Genomic DNA, 19,026 nt, shown 5'->3' on the forward strand with positions numbered 1-19,026 from the left:
CAAAACAAACCACAAAGTGACAAAATTAGAAAAGATTGGATGCTAGCGAAACACAAATTAAACATACTAGTCCAGGAAGAAATAGTAAAACACTTAAAACTAACGAAACAAAAAATTTTTGAACAAGCAAATAAACCAGGAAGGTGGTTATCTTATAGATTGAGAAAAGAAAGAGAAAAAAGACTAATATATCAACTCCAAGAGGAAACGGGTGAATTACAACACACAATGGAAGGGAAAAAAAAGATTGTACATAAATATTTCGAGAAGTTATACAAGGGGGAACAAGTAGATGACAAACAAATACAAGAATATTTGAACAAAGAAGAACCCCCAGTAATACCGGAAGAGATGAAAGAAATGCTAACGAAACAAATAACAAATATTGAACTGAAACAGGCAATTCAAAAACAGAAAAATAATAAAACACCAGGTCCAGATGGATTCCCAGCAGAATGGTACAAAACGATAAACAATCTGAATGAATCAATAGAACCCCTAATGTTGGAGATGTACAACGAAACATTGACGAAAGCAAAAATACCAAACACATGGAGGGAAGCATACATTACGTTAATATATAAAGAAGGTACAGACCACAACCAAATTCAAAATTACAGGCCAATCTCGTTGCTGAATGTGGACTACAAAATATTTGCAACAATAATAGCGGAGAGACTAAAAAGATTACTAAATGATTACATACACCCGGATCAAAATGGATTTCTCCCAACAAGACAAATTAGAAATAATACCAGAATAATTGCTAATATCTTGGAGTACTATGAGGTGCATACAGAGAAACAAGTGGCACTTGTATTCCTGGATGCACAGAAGGCATTCGATAATTTAAATTGGCAATACATGAAACAACAAATTAAAAATATGAATCTAGGAAATAAATTTGAAAAATTAATAGAAACAATATACTCCACCCAAAAGGCAAGCATACTATTGAATGGGGAGAAGACAGAGTCTTTTGAAATAACGAAAGGAGTGAGACAAGGCTGCCCACTATCACCTCTGCTTTTTATTCTGACGCTAGAAAGCCTTCTGATACGAATTAGAAAAAACCAGGAAATAAGAGGAACCAAAACTAAAAAGGAAGAATACAAAATACAGGCCTTTGCAGATGACCTAGTATTTATCATAGAAGATCCATTAGAAACAGGAACAGGTTAATGCAAGAACTAGAAAAATATGGAGATGTGGCAGGACTAAAAATTAATAGAGAAAAGACTAAAATAATAACCAAAAATTTGAAGGAAAAACAGAACAAAGAATTAGAAAAAACAATAGGACTCCAGGTAGTAAAGAAAGTCAAATATTTAGGAATATGGCTAACTGCAAAGTGCTCAACCATAAAAGAAAATAATTACACAAAATTAGTGCAACAAATAAAAAAAGACCTAGAATTATGGGGGAAACTACAACTATTGCTATTAGGGAAAATAGCAACTATAAAAATGAACATACTACCAAGAGTCCTATATCTATTTCAAACGATTCCCATAAAACTAGAGAAAACTTTTTTTACGAATTGAATAAAATAATACTAAAATTCATCTGGCAAGGGAAAAAAGCTAGGATAAAACTGAAAGGACGATAGAAGCAGAGGTGGTATGGGACTACCTGACTGGGAACTCTACTACAATGCAGCAGCACTAATTTGGATTAAAGATTGGATAAATCTAAAAAAACAAAAGAATATTAGCAATAGAAGGCCATGACCTACAAACAGGATGGCACTTTTTCTTATGGGAAGAGAGTAAAAAGAAGCAAAAATATTTCCATAGACATTACATTAGAGAAGCATTAATTCAAGTCTGGAATAAAATTAAAGCAAAACACTATACGAAAATACCGGCATGGCTTTCCACCATGGAAGCCATGATACACCCCAATACGCTAGATTTATCAAAAATGGTTAGATATAGTGAAATATTAGATAACCAGGGGAATTTGAAAACGAACCAAGAACTAAAAGAGAATAATATCAATATAGATTGGTGGCCATACCTCCAAATACAATCAAGATATAAAAAAGATATAAAAGAATATGGAATATATACGGAATTGCAACAAATAGACAAAATCTTAACTGGCCCAGAAAACAAATTTATAACGAAAATGTATAAATATTTGTTAGAAATAAACTTAGAAGAAGAAATAGTTAAAGGATGTATGATAGCATGGGCCAAAAATTTTGGTTATAACATAGATCTAGCGGATTGGGAAAAAATTTGGAATATAAATTATAAATTAACGAGATCAGCGACACTGAAAGATAATATATATAAAATGTTTTATCGTTGGCACCTACCACCAACAAGATTAGCAAAAATGTACCCAACACTGAAATCGATATGCTGGAAATGTAAAAAAGAAGAAGGGACCTACTACCACATGTGGTGGACATGCCCGGAATCGCAAAAATATTGGAAAAGAATCTGGAAGTGGGCACAAGAAATTACAGGAGAACAAGTAAAGTATAAACCCGAAACCTTTTTATTAGGAATAATTAAAGGGAACTATACAAAAAAAATTAAATATTTACTAACACATATATTAACTATAGCTAGAATTGCCTTCGCCCAATGCTGGAAGCAAAACAATACACCGCCAGACGAATTAGTGATAAAAAAAACTTTGGAGTGCGCAGAGATGGACAAACTAACTCAAAAATTACAGGACAAAGAAGAATCGGAATACTACGAAATTTGGAATAAGTGGTATGAATGGTTGGATAATAAGAAAAACATTTAAGCCGAAAACAATATACATAAATAAACATAGAACTGTATATAAAAATAGGTAAATATGTTAAATATCATAAAAATGTATAGATAAAATGACATAAGGATTGTAATATATAGTAAAGAGAGGAAAACATACATAGATACGACGATGTAACATTGTACAAACTGTTGATATAAAGAGTGTAATATGTGATAAAAAGACAAAAACAATAAAAAATTATTCAAAAAAAAAAAAAGAAGATGTTGGATAGCCATTGTCTGAAACGGTATAGGGTTTCCTGCCTAGGCAGGGGGTTGGACTACAAGACCTCCAAGGTCCCTTCCAACTCTACTATTGTATTGTATTGTATTAACTAAATTTCCAAGATGTAGAAGGCATTTTCCACAGCCTTTTATAGACTATAATCAGCAATCAGCAAGGAAGATGGCCAAACATATATGGATATACAGAGATGAGTTAAAGGGTTCCTATAACTTTCTTACTCAGCCATCCATTTTTGTGCAATTTGAAATGGATCTAAGACTCTAGATGTGTCTCAAAGGAGGGATGGAATGGAAACAACTGCTTGGTTACTATTTTGAGATATAGCCTCTAAGTACATAAAACTACTTAATTACAACAATCCATGCTGTCTTTTTGAAAACCAAACGACGTTTTTAAAATCAAGATTTATTGAACAAATACTATATAGGTCTAGTTTAACATTTTTTAAAAAATGGACTAAATAATAGTATTTGTAAGCTTTGTCCACTACTTCACCACTACTACCCTTCAATCGTCCTCATTTTATAAAAAAAACATTTCAAGTTATCAGCCTTTATTTTGTTTTTTTTTGGTGTATTTTAGATAAATTAAGGATCTGTATGATTAATTATTAAAGCTTACATTAAAGAATAAAAGATAAAATCCGTGGCAGGGTGATACGATGTAGTCTAACCTCTAATGAGTATTTAGGGAGAAAAATTACGGCAAAGAAAAGCACCAAAATAAGATAGTACTCTATTTGGTACAGTGACAACTTCACACGTTTCAATAAAAAAGAATAATTAATGTTCCCTTTTCTTACTTGTCTTTTGGATCTTCAAAACCCTGAAAAGAAGAGAGAGAAATGCTAATTAGCCAAACAAAATGACAGTGAATACATTAGAGTTAATGCAAAACCACTTAGGGGACATCCATTTGTAACATCATGCTGATAAGTGTCTTGTCAAGAGTATGGAGCATTATCTATTCCAGGTCAGGGCCCCGAACATTTGGCAAACTTCAATTTAATGGAACAGAGTTGCTATCTCAGTCAGTTGCTAGTGCAACATCTGCAGTTATTCTAAGAGGATCTTCTTTTCTCAGAAACAGAATGCTTCCTCTTTTTTCCTTTCTTTTTGCACTGTATAGTTAACATTTATGTGCCTAATATTAAATAAATAGCATATGGATGATCCCTTTTAAAAAAAACTCTGAAGGAATCACTAACACGTCAGTCAACACACACTGTTTACATCTGGTTTATGTACTTAAGACAGGAAAGTGTAATTGTGGTACACACAGCTAGGTGACAGCATCTCTCTAACATTTGCTTATCTCAAAACCTGATAAGTATTTTGACAAGAAACTACTAAGAATTCCTGGAACTGTAGACTGGAGAACAAGAGGGGGAAAATCTCAGAGGAACATAATGGCAATTCATTTCCATAATTTTGCAAAGAAAAATCTTATCCACATCATCAGGAACTAAACTTGAATGTTCAGAGACGTTATTAACTATGTTATAATCATATGACCATGAATGTACAGAAATATATTAGTACCTATAATACAATTGAATGGTTGAGATCATATATTCTTAACTTTGAGCTTAGAGGACGCAGTCTCATATATTTAAAACTGCAGCGGACAATTTTCCTTCAAGAGAGTGTTTCCCGTGCTTTTATTGCACAAGGAATCAGTGCAGTTTCTAGAGATATGAAAGAGTAAATTGACAATTTTGTCAGAGTGCAGGGCCTTCCGAAATAAGTGCCTTGTTTTTTAATAAAATATATATTTGCTACGGCAGATATTAGTTATTTGAAAGTATTTTGCAGTAAACATTTTGTATATGGAAAGTCTATTCCTCTTTAAATAGAATCAGTGTTACAAGTAATTAAAACTTTTGCATCATGTGCAGAAGGAGATGCAATTACAAAGTGTTTACAATGTTCAGCTTGAACATATAGCATTTCAAACCTGGAAAAAATTAATTACATAATTTGCATTTCCCTACTGAATATCTGCTTTTAAAATTAAATCTGTTGCAAGCGGATACATATCCTGCAAAACTGTTTTCTAACCAAATTTGAAAGATGCATTATTAAAAGGAAAATCAATGTATTGGATAAATCTTTTGTTAATACATAGTTAATATGCCAAACAAAATGGACTTTATGTGAAATAATTGAATTTCATAGCCAGTAAATGCTCTTGTGAAGCATTTTAAATTGAACAGACATTTCTCTTTTAAAGACTGCATTTATGGATATAAAGCACCTTGGTTTTGGACAATTCTGCTATACAATGAATAAACTGTGGATTTACTCTCTTATTTATATATCACTAAAGACGACAATGATAATACATTTTGTGAATTGGGGCTTCAGAAGATAGTTCTAACAATGATTTCGGATATCCATAAGCATATTACATGCTTTCAAAATCAAACAAGAAGTTATCAACCATAAAGGCCTAGCTCATAGCTAAAGTGTCTAGTAAATCCCCACAACAACTAAACGGATTAAATACAATTTTCTCTTTAATTTGGATGATTTTCTCTATCTCTGTGAGGAGCTGATCTATAAGTTATGATCTGTGTAGTACCAGCTACAGGGCAAGATGCACATATAGTGGATACTTGTCTCTTTTATGTTTTTTACAGTACCCTGTTAAAAGTTTCTTCCAATGTTTTCTTTCTAAATATGGCTATACAAATCATGAGCCACATGCTTGATGCAATTTACAACTCAGAGATGATTTCATGCAGTGAATCTAAGTAATTCCTTCTCAGTCTTAGTCACCCATTTGTAATAGGCGTGACAAGCGAGAACTAGTGTGGTTGCAGCAATTTCTAAGCTTCAATCTTCAATTAATTTTCACAAAGCAACTCATTTCAGTACAAGGACAGAGATAGTTTACGTATATTGTACGCAGGGGCGTCACCAGAAGCTCTTTCTGGCAACTTGCAACAGTGCATGATGATCAGAACTTTTATCAAAATAAAAAATGAATATTTTTTAAAAACCATGAATGGAGTAATAAAATAGAAATTACTTTCATAAGTAAAGAAAACGGGGGAAATGTGATATCAAAGAAATTGAGGAATCCAATGTACACTTAACATTGATTTGTCAACAGTGGCAGCAATATTCCATAGATCTGAACATCCTTACCATTCTTTTCATTTCTTTAGAAACTTGACTGGTGCTTAAGTGATTATAAAAAGAGCGCTCTACTCCCCAGTGTGGTGGGTTGTGACCAATGGAATTAGTACGTTGGCGATTCATTTTGGCTATTGTTGCTTTCTCATCTTTCTAGAAAAAGGAATCAAGATAAAGAATTACATTTTCAACCATTATACTGTAGAGCTGAAATTCAACACACGTGCAGGGATTAATTTGGGGAAAAAACTGTTACATTTTGCTTCCTAATTTGTCTTTAATCCCCGCCGCCAGTATAATAGCCAGTTAATTTTTTTTGTTAATTTTGCCTAGCTAGATATTCCTTCATTTATGATTGTCTTGGAAGATATCATTTTTATGTTTTGCTTTCACCATAATTTTACTGCCGTTTTTAGAATTATTAATTATTTTAACAACTCTTTTCTTGGGATGTCCAAAACATTTTCAGTTTGCAAAGGACTGTTCCAAGCTCAAAATGACCTTGTTTCAAAGTCAAAATCAGGCCATGAAAAGGTTGCCACAGCCAGCTCAAAATAGGGCACTTCAAACTCAAAATGTTTCCAATGTAAAATGTCTTATGAATTCCTATCCTTTTCTATTATACCAGAAAAAACATTGTACTCATCTGTATGTGTGCATGAGAGGAAGACTAGAAAGAATGTATGTACAGAAAGGGGACAGCAGACAAAGAATTAAGGCAAACTTTTCCTTTGTTTGTGCAAACGTGTAGTTTTTAAAGCCACTTCAAGTTTAAAACATAACTTAAATAGTTAGTTAATTCTCAGTCTGCATAACCACTATACTATACAATATACCCAATACTTGGATTAATTGTGGTGTAGAACATATTCTTTACCTTTCTAGAGAACAGATTTTTCACTTTTATTTCATAAATTTATGATTTATTTCACAATCACATTAGCATCTTTGGGCCTCCGTTCTCTATCCAACTCCTGCAATACTGAAATGTATTACCCATGGTAATAAACTTCAAGGTATTTTTATCTTGGCCATGGCTGGTTACCGCAGGATATGTAGGAAAGGGCATCTAAATCAGCACAGAACTACTTCTAGTTTTTGAGATACATAACTTTGAAACTTTTTCTTAAGAGTACAGTTTAGTTTCTTACTAGTCCATAACGGTATCTCTGTGGAGTCCTAACCAATTGGGGGGGGGGGGGGCGTTGAGACAAAATAATAATTATTTATATATTAAATAGGTAAAAAGACTTTATAATGGATTTTAAAATTTGGTATCTCAAATGTTTCATGTGATAATCCTATGCATATTGGTTTAGGATACTTGGGGATAAACAATCTCTTTAGAGTAAATTTACATAAGAGTATAGTATCAATTAACCAATCTGGGTATTGATTCCATTTTCAAGCTCCTGTGTTTGCTCAAGTGGAAATATGCATAAGGGAGAGAAAGGCATTGATGTGTGGAAGAAGTGCCACAGAATATCTGCACTTCCTGCACCCATTACCTTATGAACCCACCCTTGTAGATCAGTCAAGCCAGCCCTTTAGAAAGGAACTCAGCTATGCAGGAGTCATTGGCATAGAAAGAGAAGATCAAGAAGACACAGAAAACTAAGGCAGAACACAGTACAAAATAGAGAATAAGGTTTGGGATTAATGGTAAAAGCATAAGTAGTAAAAGATTCTTAACAACATAATAGATAAGATGTAGTACTGCAAGCTTAAGAATCTTGTGTGTTTACTACAGAGAAGATCTGAGCAAATCATTAAATTTTTATTCAATTATCAATGACCCAAATTTTGCTGATTTAAGAGAAATAAAATCCTTCCAAATCTATGAAAGTATGGATTTCTGATGTTTCATGCTAGCATATAATTCAGGGCAACATAAACTTTTTGTTTTGTATAATACAAAGATACACAAATAAAACAATAAGGTATTTAGAAGGGACAGGTCCTGATATGTTTGTGTGTTACTGATACAGATGATGATGATAATTTTCTTTGAAACTACTGTAGAAAAAACCCACCAGAATGATTTCACCCATAGTGAATGTTTATTCAAATACCGTAATCTAAACATGACCACAATAAAACAGGAAAATTCCAAAAAGCAATTCATGGAAAATCTTATTCATGCCTCTTTGCTTCTATATAACTATATTAGAAGCACAACTCCAACTACAGACCTCTTGTGCCAGAAAATAAGAAAAACATTGGACACCGACCAACACAGAGGTTTGGGGATTCTAAAAATACAATAATATGAAATCATTTTTAGATTATGTATTTAGTTAACTTTTTAAAAATTTTGAAATAGCCACAGTGAATTATTTTGCATTCCTAACCCATCTATTTCTGCCTTCCAGCTAAAACTGATTCTAAATCTACACATTTCAAAATATATATATATCTCATTAGATGCCAAAAAAGGAAGCAAAAACAAAACATTATTCTATGGCCGAATACTATTTAGCCAGGCATTCTGCAAACAGTATTTATCTTTAAAAAATCTGAAGTCTAAACACTACTGATGGCTTGCTTTATGAAATGAGTAATGGAAAACGATAGGGTCGTGTTAGGAAAGGAAAAATCCCTTACTGCAAATGAATGCTTATTGATTGTTCTTATATGGAGTGAAACTAAGAAAAGACAAGGGAGGGGCAGGGGGGGGAAGGCTCATTATGTTGCTATGGCAAAAATGAGAATATCTATTCAGGCTAATAAGAAAAACGTCTGCATATTCCGGGTCATGAACAGATCTTGCTATGCCGCTGCCTCCATTCAGTTAATACACTATGGGAAAATGTGTGCAGTTTGTGCAGGTCAAGCAGCTTGCACTAAATAAAGCTCACTCTGCAAACTTGCCAGTGTTACTGGGAATTGTAAAACTTCTCTGCAAAAGCCTTTCCAAATTCAGATTGCTGGCAAGTGTGTTCATATAGTTCTCTTGAAACATGTAGCCCTCGTAGCAACTCAGTTTGTCTGGCATTAAGAACTAGAATCTGGAAGTGTACTTACTCTACTCCTAAGATTGATCTCAATTATCTTTCAAAGAGTACGTTTCGGATTGAGAAGTGAGTTACATCTTTCAGAAAATGGTACTTTTGTTCTGAATTTAGATCAGTGATTACAAAGAAGCAAAATTAAATATATCAGGTTTATTATCTCTTTAAGAACATCAAGTCTTTTCCAGCATAATAATGCAATATTTATAAGTCATTTTTCTCCTTTATAAATAGGAAAAGATTGCATTCAAAAATTCTAAATAATTTGCATGGCCACATATATGCGACCAAAATATTTATGGGAGGAAACCTAGAACACCATCTAAGAAATATTGCATTATTCAGAAGCAAACATGGTTAAAAGAAAAGCACTTTTACCAAGAGCCAGAAATTAATGCCCTCACAGATAAGTCTATACCATAAGGAAAACAACTGAAGTCATGCTTGAGGTTATTTATAGAACTTCCTTTTCTTTCTCCATGTGCCTTTTGCTTTACTTTGGGAGATTTATTATAGTATAAATTCCAGTTATGGTAGTACACGTGACCTTCAGAGTAGCAAGTAGCTATTTTCTTTTCCAGAAGAGACTATGTATGTACATGAAACTAAATAAGGTCATCACTTTAGAAGAAGAAATATTTATATATTATGAAGCAATGTGCCTGCTGAACAACTAAAGGTCCCAGAATTACCGACCAGAAGATTAGCAAGTAAAAATTCTAATGTAGGGGATAATGGAAGCTAGAATTGCTGGTACAATTTACATAGGCACTCAGTTCATGTAAATATGCAAAATAATTTTCCTCTATTGTCTCACAGCAGAAGGAAAAAAAGGAAATGTAGGAACATTTTATTTATAACATCTTATTTATAAAACTAAGCAAAAATGCCCTCCCAAAATTTCTGTTAACCAAATAGGGATAGGGTGCTTTGTAAATACTTTGAGAATGTGAATTTCTCCAACAATGAGTAGCAATAAAGGAATATATTTCAAAAAGTCTAATAAATATTGACTCATTTTTCTTGCTTGATAATTTTGTACTAAATTTATAAACCTACAACTTTTCAATATTAGACTCTCTAAAATCAGAATGATTTGGTTTCAGAAGAGACGGTTAAAACTGAAACGAAAGCTTAAAATTTCATTATATAAGGTGTCACATTTTCAGAATAATTTAAATTATGGCAGAGCTTTCTGATTGTAGAAGGAAATCTCTCTAAAATATTTGAAATATTAGTTCCCCAATCTTCTCTGGAAAAGTGAAGATTGAGGAGGTGAAATAGAAATTGCCTACGCTAGATGGGATTTGTCAATGTCCTTTTCATCCTAGGGCAGGGGTGTCCAAACTTGGGAACTTTAAGACTTGTGGACTTCAACTCCCAGAATTCCCCAGCCAGCCATGCTGGCTGGGGAATTCTGGGAGTTGAAGTCCACAAGTCTTAAAGTTCCCAAGTTTGGACACCCCTGCCCTAGGGGCACACATTTCAGACAGAATGCCCTATATAAAAAGGCTACTATGAATGCATACAAACTTAGCATGTATAATGTATAACAACTCATCAGCTGTAGCACTCTGCTACATGCAGTTTCAGTAATGATTACTTCAATCCTATTTCGTTCTTACCCGTTTTTGGCTGCATTGGACAATGAGGAAAGTCTCTATACTATGCTCCTTGAGGTAAGCATTGCGTTCCCCTCCAAAGCCCAGCTCCACTTCATAATCACCATTTAAGTAGTTTAGCGTAGCTTTTGTTATGTGGATTCGCCTTGATCACAGACAAAAGACAATCAAATTGTAATATCCATTTCTTAGTAACAGAAATCAAGTAGTAAACATTTTAGAATGTTTAGAATGCAACTACATTTTTCCCATGATAATCCCCCCACCCCCCCACCCCTGTACAGGGCAAAAATCCTAATATAGGCAATTTAGAAGAAAACATCATCTATTTGTGTTGGTGAAGACTTCTTCTGGAAAAACACTTATATTTCACCAATTTTTGTCCCTCTTTCCTAAGACAGATACTTGAAGGTGAAAACATAACACAAATCCATGTTTCATGGATTATTTCTCCAATCAAAGGAACTGCCCGAATTGCTAGTTTATAAAGGGCAACTCAAGAGAGATGTGTTTTTCAGTCTCCTTAATTTAGTAAGCAGGAGATTTAGAAATAAGAACCACTTGTGAAAGCACTGTGTGGTTCTAGCAATTGTTTGGAGCTATTTGTATACAGCCAAGTGCTCCACTCTGACACATGGAAATATTCGCACTGAACTGCATTCTGACCGAGTGCTCTTACCCTGCTTTGCCACCAGCTTCCATGTGATTGGCTAACGTGACATCATTTGACCACACGTCAAACTGCCACTTCCTAAGGCCCAAGACTCCGCAGTGAACTCTCCCGCTGTGGATTCCGACTCGCATATTGACATTGACGCCCGTCACTTCTCGTACTAATCTGAGGAAAGATGGAGGGATATAAAAAGACCACTGCTAGACAAACAAAACTAAAGGAATGTAAGCATTTATAATAGGCAATTTTGCCTAAATACGCTTAAAGACTGCAGTTCAACTCAATCAGACAGAAAAAAAAACGGCAGGCTAGTTAGACAAGCAGGCTGGAGGTGTTCTCAGAAGATGAAGTCAGTGAGCTTTCAATTGGCAGAGTCCACAGTTCACAGAAGTGGCAAACACAAAGCAAAAAGCATAGACTACCCTCTGGTTTCCATTTTAAAGCTAGCCATAACTTGCCTATTCTAATGAACTTTAATAGCCATGTTGCAAAGATAGAAGAGAAAGCGATTATAGAGTTTACTAGCCAATAACCTGGCATTGCCCGGGTATTTATTTATAGGGGGAAAATGTCCGGACCAAATGTAATTTCTAATGTTTGATTTTCTCCCTTACCCGAGGGAGCCCCCTTGCGGAGTACTGTGAATCCATTACTGTACAGTAGAAGCCAGTATGGCACAACAGGCTGTATCTTAACAGAACATCCCCCAAGGGATGTTAGGGGTGCCTTAACCCCACAGTATTTTTCTCCAGAGAGTAAGTCATCTGTGTACCAAGTTTGGTTGAAATTGCTCGAGGCATTCCACAGTTATGCTGGAAAACACACACACACACACACACACACATTTTATATATATATAGATTTGTTCATATTACCCCGGCATCAAACTTCCCACAGATGAAACACAATACATATGAGGAAGCAACAGTTATTTCTTCTTTAGTTGTTCCAACAGGGTCCAGTGTTAAAGAGTTTATAAGGTTGCTTCCAAAATTATCATGTGTATCCTTTGTGGTGTTTTGATTTTGAGAACAAACATTTATTAGGAGGAACACACGGGAATAATTTGAAAGCAGATTATATCTCTGGATTAGGGAGAAATCTGTTAAGATTACTCTTGCCCTTGGAAGACCTTAAATGATTAGTTGAAAATGTTGTTATGGCTGCTGCGTATTGTATTGGCCAGGATTAGTATTGTTGTACAGCCTGGGGTTTTAACAATCCTTTTCAAAGGACAAAACAGATCTCATAGGACAGATTCTTTCTCAAATCAAATATACAACTTTGTGACCATAAACTGTATCCATAGGTTCTCTCCAGGTCCTGCCACCTTCTTAAAAATGCAATTTATTGATAGAGAAGATCATTGCAGACTACTGTAATGTTCCAATTCTTAAGCCACAAATGGAAAACTTGTAGCCCCTCATTTTTTTAAAGACACAGGCACGCACACATATTTTTAAGATTTTTTTTAAAGGCATCCTTGGGGGAAAAAATCCTTAACTTCAAAAAGATTCTGTGATCATGCAATAAACATTTCTTTCATAAGACTTTTATGCAATATACTGTCTAATACAGATCTTTAGACAAATTCAATAACAATGAGTTCTCTTGGTGACCATGACTATTTCAAACACAATGGGGACATTAGAAGATAACACCAGCTTCCTCAGATCCTAATAATCTATCAGTTATCTCTGCAAATGCATTACTAAGATGCACAAGTCCTTGCAATGATAGAATTAAAGGAACTGATGGCATCTATATTTGTCCTTCTAAGTTCACAAAGAAGGTGAAAAGACAAACATATGAAAAAATTTGCAGTAGATCCCTCAAACACAGCTTAGTCCTTCCCTTTCACAACTGCACAATTTAAAAGATAGACACATACACTGGTGACTGCTGGCTTAATTGTTAGCTTCATGCATTGGACAGAGGTTCATTAATCATTACTGCATTAACAGAACAGTGGCACTTATATAATTTTGCAGATCATTTCTTAGTGGCCTAGTCATTGTCAGCCAATCACTGCTATACACTGGCCTCTCCTGTGGGCTTGCAATCCCCAGGACATGGATGTAAAAAAGGAAATCTATGGATGAACTCTATGGAGAAAAAGAAGTCTAATTTGAAAAGGAGATCTATGGAATCTATGGAATCTATGGGTTCTACTTGCTTATCTGCATAGGCATAGACTATTGTTATTTTTGTTATTATTAATTTATCCCAGACCTTTTGCATGAACGGAAACAAAAGTACTAGAAATAAGTAGAAAAATCAGGGAAAGTAATTTTGGCCCTCTTGCTGGAAACATGTGCAACTAAGTAAAATAATGCCCTTAAGAAGGGATTCTTGGGAAACAATTTACAGCGATTATAGCAAATTAATCCCATTTAACTTCTTGTATGTTATTTTAAAATGTGCTTTGTAGATGTAGCTAATGAGCAGATTTTTCTTAAGCGATAAATCTTCAAGAAATATCAAATGTGTTGCCAGGTTATTTAGTTGCACTCTAAGCACTACAGGAAATCTGGAAGGCCCCTGGGTCATATAGAAAATAATAGAGTGATATAAAAATTATATGGAGAAAGTTATACCTTTGGAAATATTTCAAACTTTTTCTGAAATTAAAGATCTGCCAGATACTGTATACATCACTATAATTTTGAAAGATGACAAAGATCCTCTGTACATTTAGAATCTCTGTTAGATGTTTGATACTGAGATTTGCAGATTTATACTGGAAAGATTACAGAAGGTATTCCCTTTAACAATTTTTCCTAAACAGTCAGTCTCATGAAAAAGCATTGTGCCTCAGTCAATACAAGACTTGAGGTTTCTGTAATAGCTTTGCATGCTAATAAACATGAACCAACTGGGCTGGCCTCACTCTATGCAGAAGAGCTTTGATTTGATTCAAATCTAATTTTGGGTTCAAATTTAGATTTGGATTACAATCTATTATTGTAATTCATCTGTTTATGCAATTACTGATAGGTACATCTGGCTAATAACTAAAATATATCAAATATGTCCTCTAATTTTAATTTGATGCTGGAACTCTTGGCATGTCTAATAAAACAAACTGGTGAAATCCAGACAGTCTTAAATTTAAATCTAAGGTATTATATATGCAAATGATTTTTTTTCAATGATGATTAAGAAAATTTTATTTTCAATCTGAAAGTATTATTCTGAGCAAATAGTAACTTGTAATAAATGAAACATTATCCCAGTCAGCAAGACATTTCTGAGCAAATAGTTGTTGCTTATTGTCCAGAATCTATTATATACCTGGAGATTATTGTCTCCTGGAAAATATCCTGTTTAAGGCATAAGAATATTTCAATAGTGTTACTCAGATGAATGAGGATATTAAAAGGTAGACGAATATCTAATGGTTTATGGGGAAGTATTAATATTGTAAAATTAATTTTGCACCAAAATTGATATATTAATACAGAAATGCCTACTTTCCATTTAAATATTTTAAATATATTAATAAATTAATGACCATTTCTTTATGGAAGTAAAAAAAATCAAGTTCAAGTACAGTTCCCTTATGATTAGGGTTTTAATTTTCTACTTTCAAATAATGCCAAGAAGCATACTTGTTAACCACAATCAAGTCCTGGAATAAAAATGATATTAACTATTTATAACTATGGGCTCAGCTTCAGAATTAATATTGAGCACCCATATGTTCCTGGAAAATTCTTGGTACTAATCATAGTGAGAATTTGGTTACTTTTCAGTAGTCTTTTAACTGGACAAAAAAAATTAAATTTGATCTTTTTTTCTCATGAGACTATAATACTCTGAAGCAATTCTTAATTAAAATAGCTGGGAATTTTTTCCCCTCAAAAAAAAAAAAAAACTGAACCAAATTTGAATCAGTATCTTTAAAATATGAGGTTTTACAAAAAGAATACAATTTACCCAATACAATAGAATGACAATATACATGGATGAAATGCTTAAGCGGCATCATTAACAGGTTCTCACCAAGCTGCATTCTAGCATCTCTTTCTAAATTCTGTTCCTTTGAGGTGTATGTGATGTCATGGGATATATAGAAAAGGGACAGGGTTTGGGTCACAATGCTGCCTCCGTCATCCAGAGCCCAATTATGTCCCCTGTGGATTGTTGCTTGTTTTTGAAAATATTGTCTGGCCTTAAGACAATATCTTGGTCTACCACACAATCCTATTCTGGCCCAAGCTTAACAGAATAAGGAAACAGACTCCTTATCCCCCCCCCCCCTTTATTTGGTTAATGTGAATTCTTGGCGTTCACATCCAGAAAAGTCCCGGCAATAAGGCTTTCAAGGCTTAATTGCAAAAACAGACCTTATCAGTCCTTTCCCGGCCAAGCTTCAAGTCGCAACGCTGTAAAATGAAAAATCTGACAACGAGTCTCTGTGAGGCAGGAACTCGGATAAGCAATAATAAGAGAATTAATTGTCTCCTGCAAACACCATTCCTCTTTTTGCTTCTATTTATTCCCTATGAGAGGAGCCATTGAGGATCCACTTTACTTCCAAGTTGAACCCTGTTCCTTAGTTGCTCCCTTCTCCTGACAGTTCTGCGCATACGTGCATCTGGAACAGACTCCAGCTGTTCTTCTGCCCCCACTTATAGCTGACTCCGAAGGCAGCTGATAAATGTTGGACGACCCTGGCCCCATCTTTGCCTCCGAGGCAGAGAACCCATCAGAGCCTTCCCCAGACTCCAGGACTGGCCCAAGTTCCTTCCCAACCTCCTCACTGTCCGAGTCTGCTGCCAGCTCTGCGGGCCACAACAAATCCAAATGTCTAAATGGAGTTTAGTGAGGTTGTTAGTAAAGTATGCGGCATTTGCAAAGATTTGCACTATGTTTACAACTAGAGTTGGAAATAGGTGTGGAGGAGTACTCCATTCTCTGTTTACACATTGTCCCTTGTCAGCTTTCAAAAACCTGGTTCCTGCTTTGTGTGGGATGAAAAGCATTTAACAATCTTTACCTCATTTCTAAATCTGGAGTGAGAGACTTTCTGTTCTCACTACCTCCTCCGTCTTCCCTGATGAAGAGAGAATGCTTCTCAGACAAATGAAAGTAATAAAGATTAAAAAGCTCAACTGTGAGGCATTATAATTACTGGACTGCTCAGGAAGCTCTTTTGATAAATTAACATACCTTTTTTGCCTTGCAAACTTTCAGCAATTAATTGATAAAAGTGTAAGAATTTAGAAAGCTATTAAATTCTTTACCTTTGAACAGAAATCTACAAAGTACCTTGAAATAAAAGGTGCAACCTAGAAAAAGCAGGGCGCCTCTCCATTCTATTAAAATTAACTGAAAGAAACAATAAATCAAATACTTACGTTACAATAATTTTAAGGTACCTTTGGTATCCAACAGCTTAGTGAGGTCAAAACAACTCTAGTTTCTTCCCCAGGATTGCAACTTCCAGACTGTGTGTGTGGGTTTGTGTGTGTGTGTGTGTGTGTGTGCGCGCGCGCGCACACAAACATACACACATATATGCCTTGAGAGATTCAGCATGCCCTGGAATCAATCTAGACTTGAGGGAATTTAACTGGGGTAGGCATGGCCTATTATTGCAGAGGTTTACATGGAAGCCAGCCTATCTGCAGCTTCTCTAACTCTGCGTTCATATAGAATGCCAGAAAATGTTGAATTAGCATGGCTTGTGATAAGTGAAACAAGTTGTTAGCTAAGCAAAACCCCTGACAGCTCTAGTTGGTACAATTTTAGCTATATATCACAGTATAGGTATCCCTCAACTTACAACCATTAGTTTAGTGACTGAAGTTACAATGATACTGGAAAAAAGTGACATCATTGAATTTCGCACATACGACAACTGGAGCATCAAAATTCAGGCACTTGGCAACTGGCACAGATTTAAGACAATGATACTGTCCCAGGGTCATGTGATTACCATTTGTAACCTTCCCAGCTGACTTCTGACAAGCAAAGCCAATGAGGAAACCAGATTTGCTTAATGACCACGTTTCATTTAAAAACTGCAGTGATTTGCTTAACAGCTGTGGCATAATAGGCCGTAAAATGCAGCTGACCTTTGGGCTGAATTGTGGTTATAGGTCGAGGATTACAGGTAGAGGGGAAATGTGGATATTGATGTGGAGCAATTTTAGTGCCATCCAGATTCAGATTGGGCCTCTGAATAATATCTACTTTGTCATCAATGTAACATTTTGAAGAAATGAATATGAGGCAAGCTCATAATTATTACTAATATTAGGACTATTTTTTTATATATCTTGCCTTTCCTCTAAGGAACCCATAAGCAGTCACTCCTTATTTTTATTTTTTGTTATAATCACCTTTGGACTGAGCTCCAAGTTATCCACTAAGCTCCATGTTTAAATGAGGTTTCTACAGCATCAATCCATCACTTTAATTGCTACGGCACATCACTACACAACATTATGGAAAACGGTGCCAGCACACATTTGCATTGTTACTGAATCGGCATTCCAACTGAGGGTGTTATTAAACATCAGTCTATATCTAATTTCTCCAATCTAGTGCCTTATCATGTGGCACAACTACAACACCAAGTATTCCTAGCAGACATTGGCGCTGCTGACTGGGAATTTCAGAAACTATAGTTTTAAAGCATTTGGAATACTCATTTGATATATAAGATCATTACTCCACCTTGGGGTGTGTATACTTACGAAATGGCTTCTATCATATCCATTCCCATTTCAACACAGCAGTGTGCATGATCTGCTCTGGCTTCAGGTAATCCAGATACACAGTAATAGCAATCACCTAAGATTTTTATACGTAAACAGTGATTCTCCTGCAAAACAGGGGAGGGAAATGCACTTTTATTTCACGATCCAGGATGTTGGCAGGCTACCTTTGAAGGCAATGGACAATTTGCAATAGACTAAAGTAGGACACTACCATAAGTGAGGAAGCAAAGTATGAACTCTACTTACAGCAGCAAGCTTATCAAATCTGGCAAAGAGTTCGTTCAGCGTCATGACCAGCTCCTGAGCAGTACATTGGGAAGCGAGACTGGTAAAACCCTCAATGTCTGCGAAGAGGATGCTGTGAGGAAGAGAGCAGGAAAAAGAACAGGAGAGGCAGACATAGTTCAATTAAAGATACTCTTCAACTCATTTTAATAGATTCCCCTTTATCTCTAAAAGTGCAGAAAGTTCAGGAGGGGTGTTTGTAATGAACATGAGAAACCTGGCCAAGGCATGCTTTATATCTGCTGCAAACTCTGTATGTGAAAATGTTTTATGATAGGCAACAATTAGCAGACACTTGATTGATAGATAATGGAAGGCAGTTTGTCTGCTCTTTGCTGTATAATTTCCAGCCTAAAACAGAGCATGGGTGCTCAGGTTTTTCTAGATTGCCTTTCTTAGCTTTGGAATGCATTTGAATGAATTCTCCAAAACAGTTTGTTAGGCAAGAACACAAAATTAAATTGCTGTTCTTTAAATGATACATATATTACACACATACACTCATAATTGCTTTTGCCTTCTGTCACATTAACGGTTACA

The 19,026-nt window shown here is 35.1% G+C and overlaps 1 protein-coding gene across 1 annotated transcript in view; it reads right to left on the reverse strand.

Moving 5' to 3' along the window:
• Positions 1-19,026, reverse strand: part of ADCY5 (adenylate cyclase 5) — a 248,953-nt gene that overhangs the window by 52,737 nt on the left and 177,190 nt on the right. The window contains exons 4-9 of the mRNA XM_081935252.1: positions 18,448-18,559; positions 18,178-18,305; positions 11,477-11,635; positions 10,801-10,942; positions 6,177-6,317; positions 3,827-3,849 (exon numbers count right to left, since the gene is read on the reverse strand). Coding sequence (XP_081791378.1) covers positions 3,827-3,849; positions 6,177-6,317; positions 10,801-10,942; positions 11,477-11,635; positions 18,178-18,305; positions 18,448-18,559 — 705 coding nt within the window. The remainder of the gene's footprint in view (positions 1-3,826; positions 3,850-6,176; positions 6,318-10,800; positions 10,943-11,476; positions 11,636-18,177; positions 18,306-18,447; positions 18,560-19,026) is intronic.

The sequence above is a fragment of the Natrix helvetica genome (genome assembly GCF_964273705.1).
Source record: "Natrix helvetica genome assembly, chromosome: 1".
NCBI classification, from domain to species: domain Eukaryota; kingdom Metazoa; phylum Chordata; class Lepidosauria; order Squamata; family Natricidae; genus Natrix; species Natrix helvetica.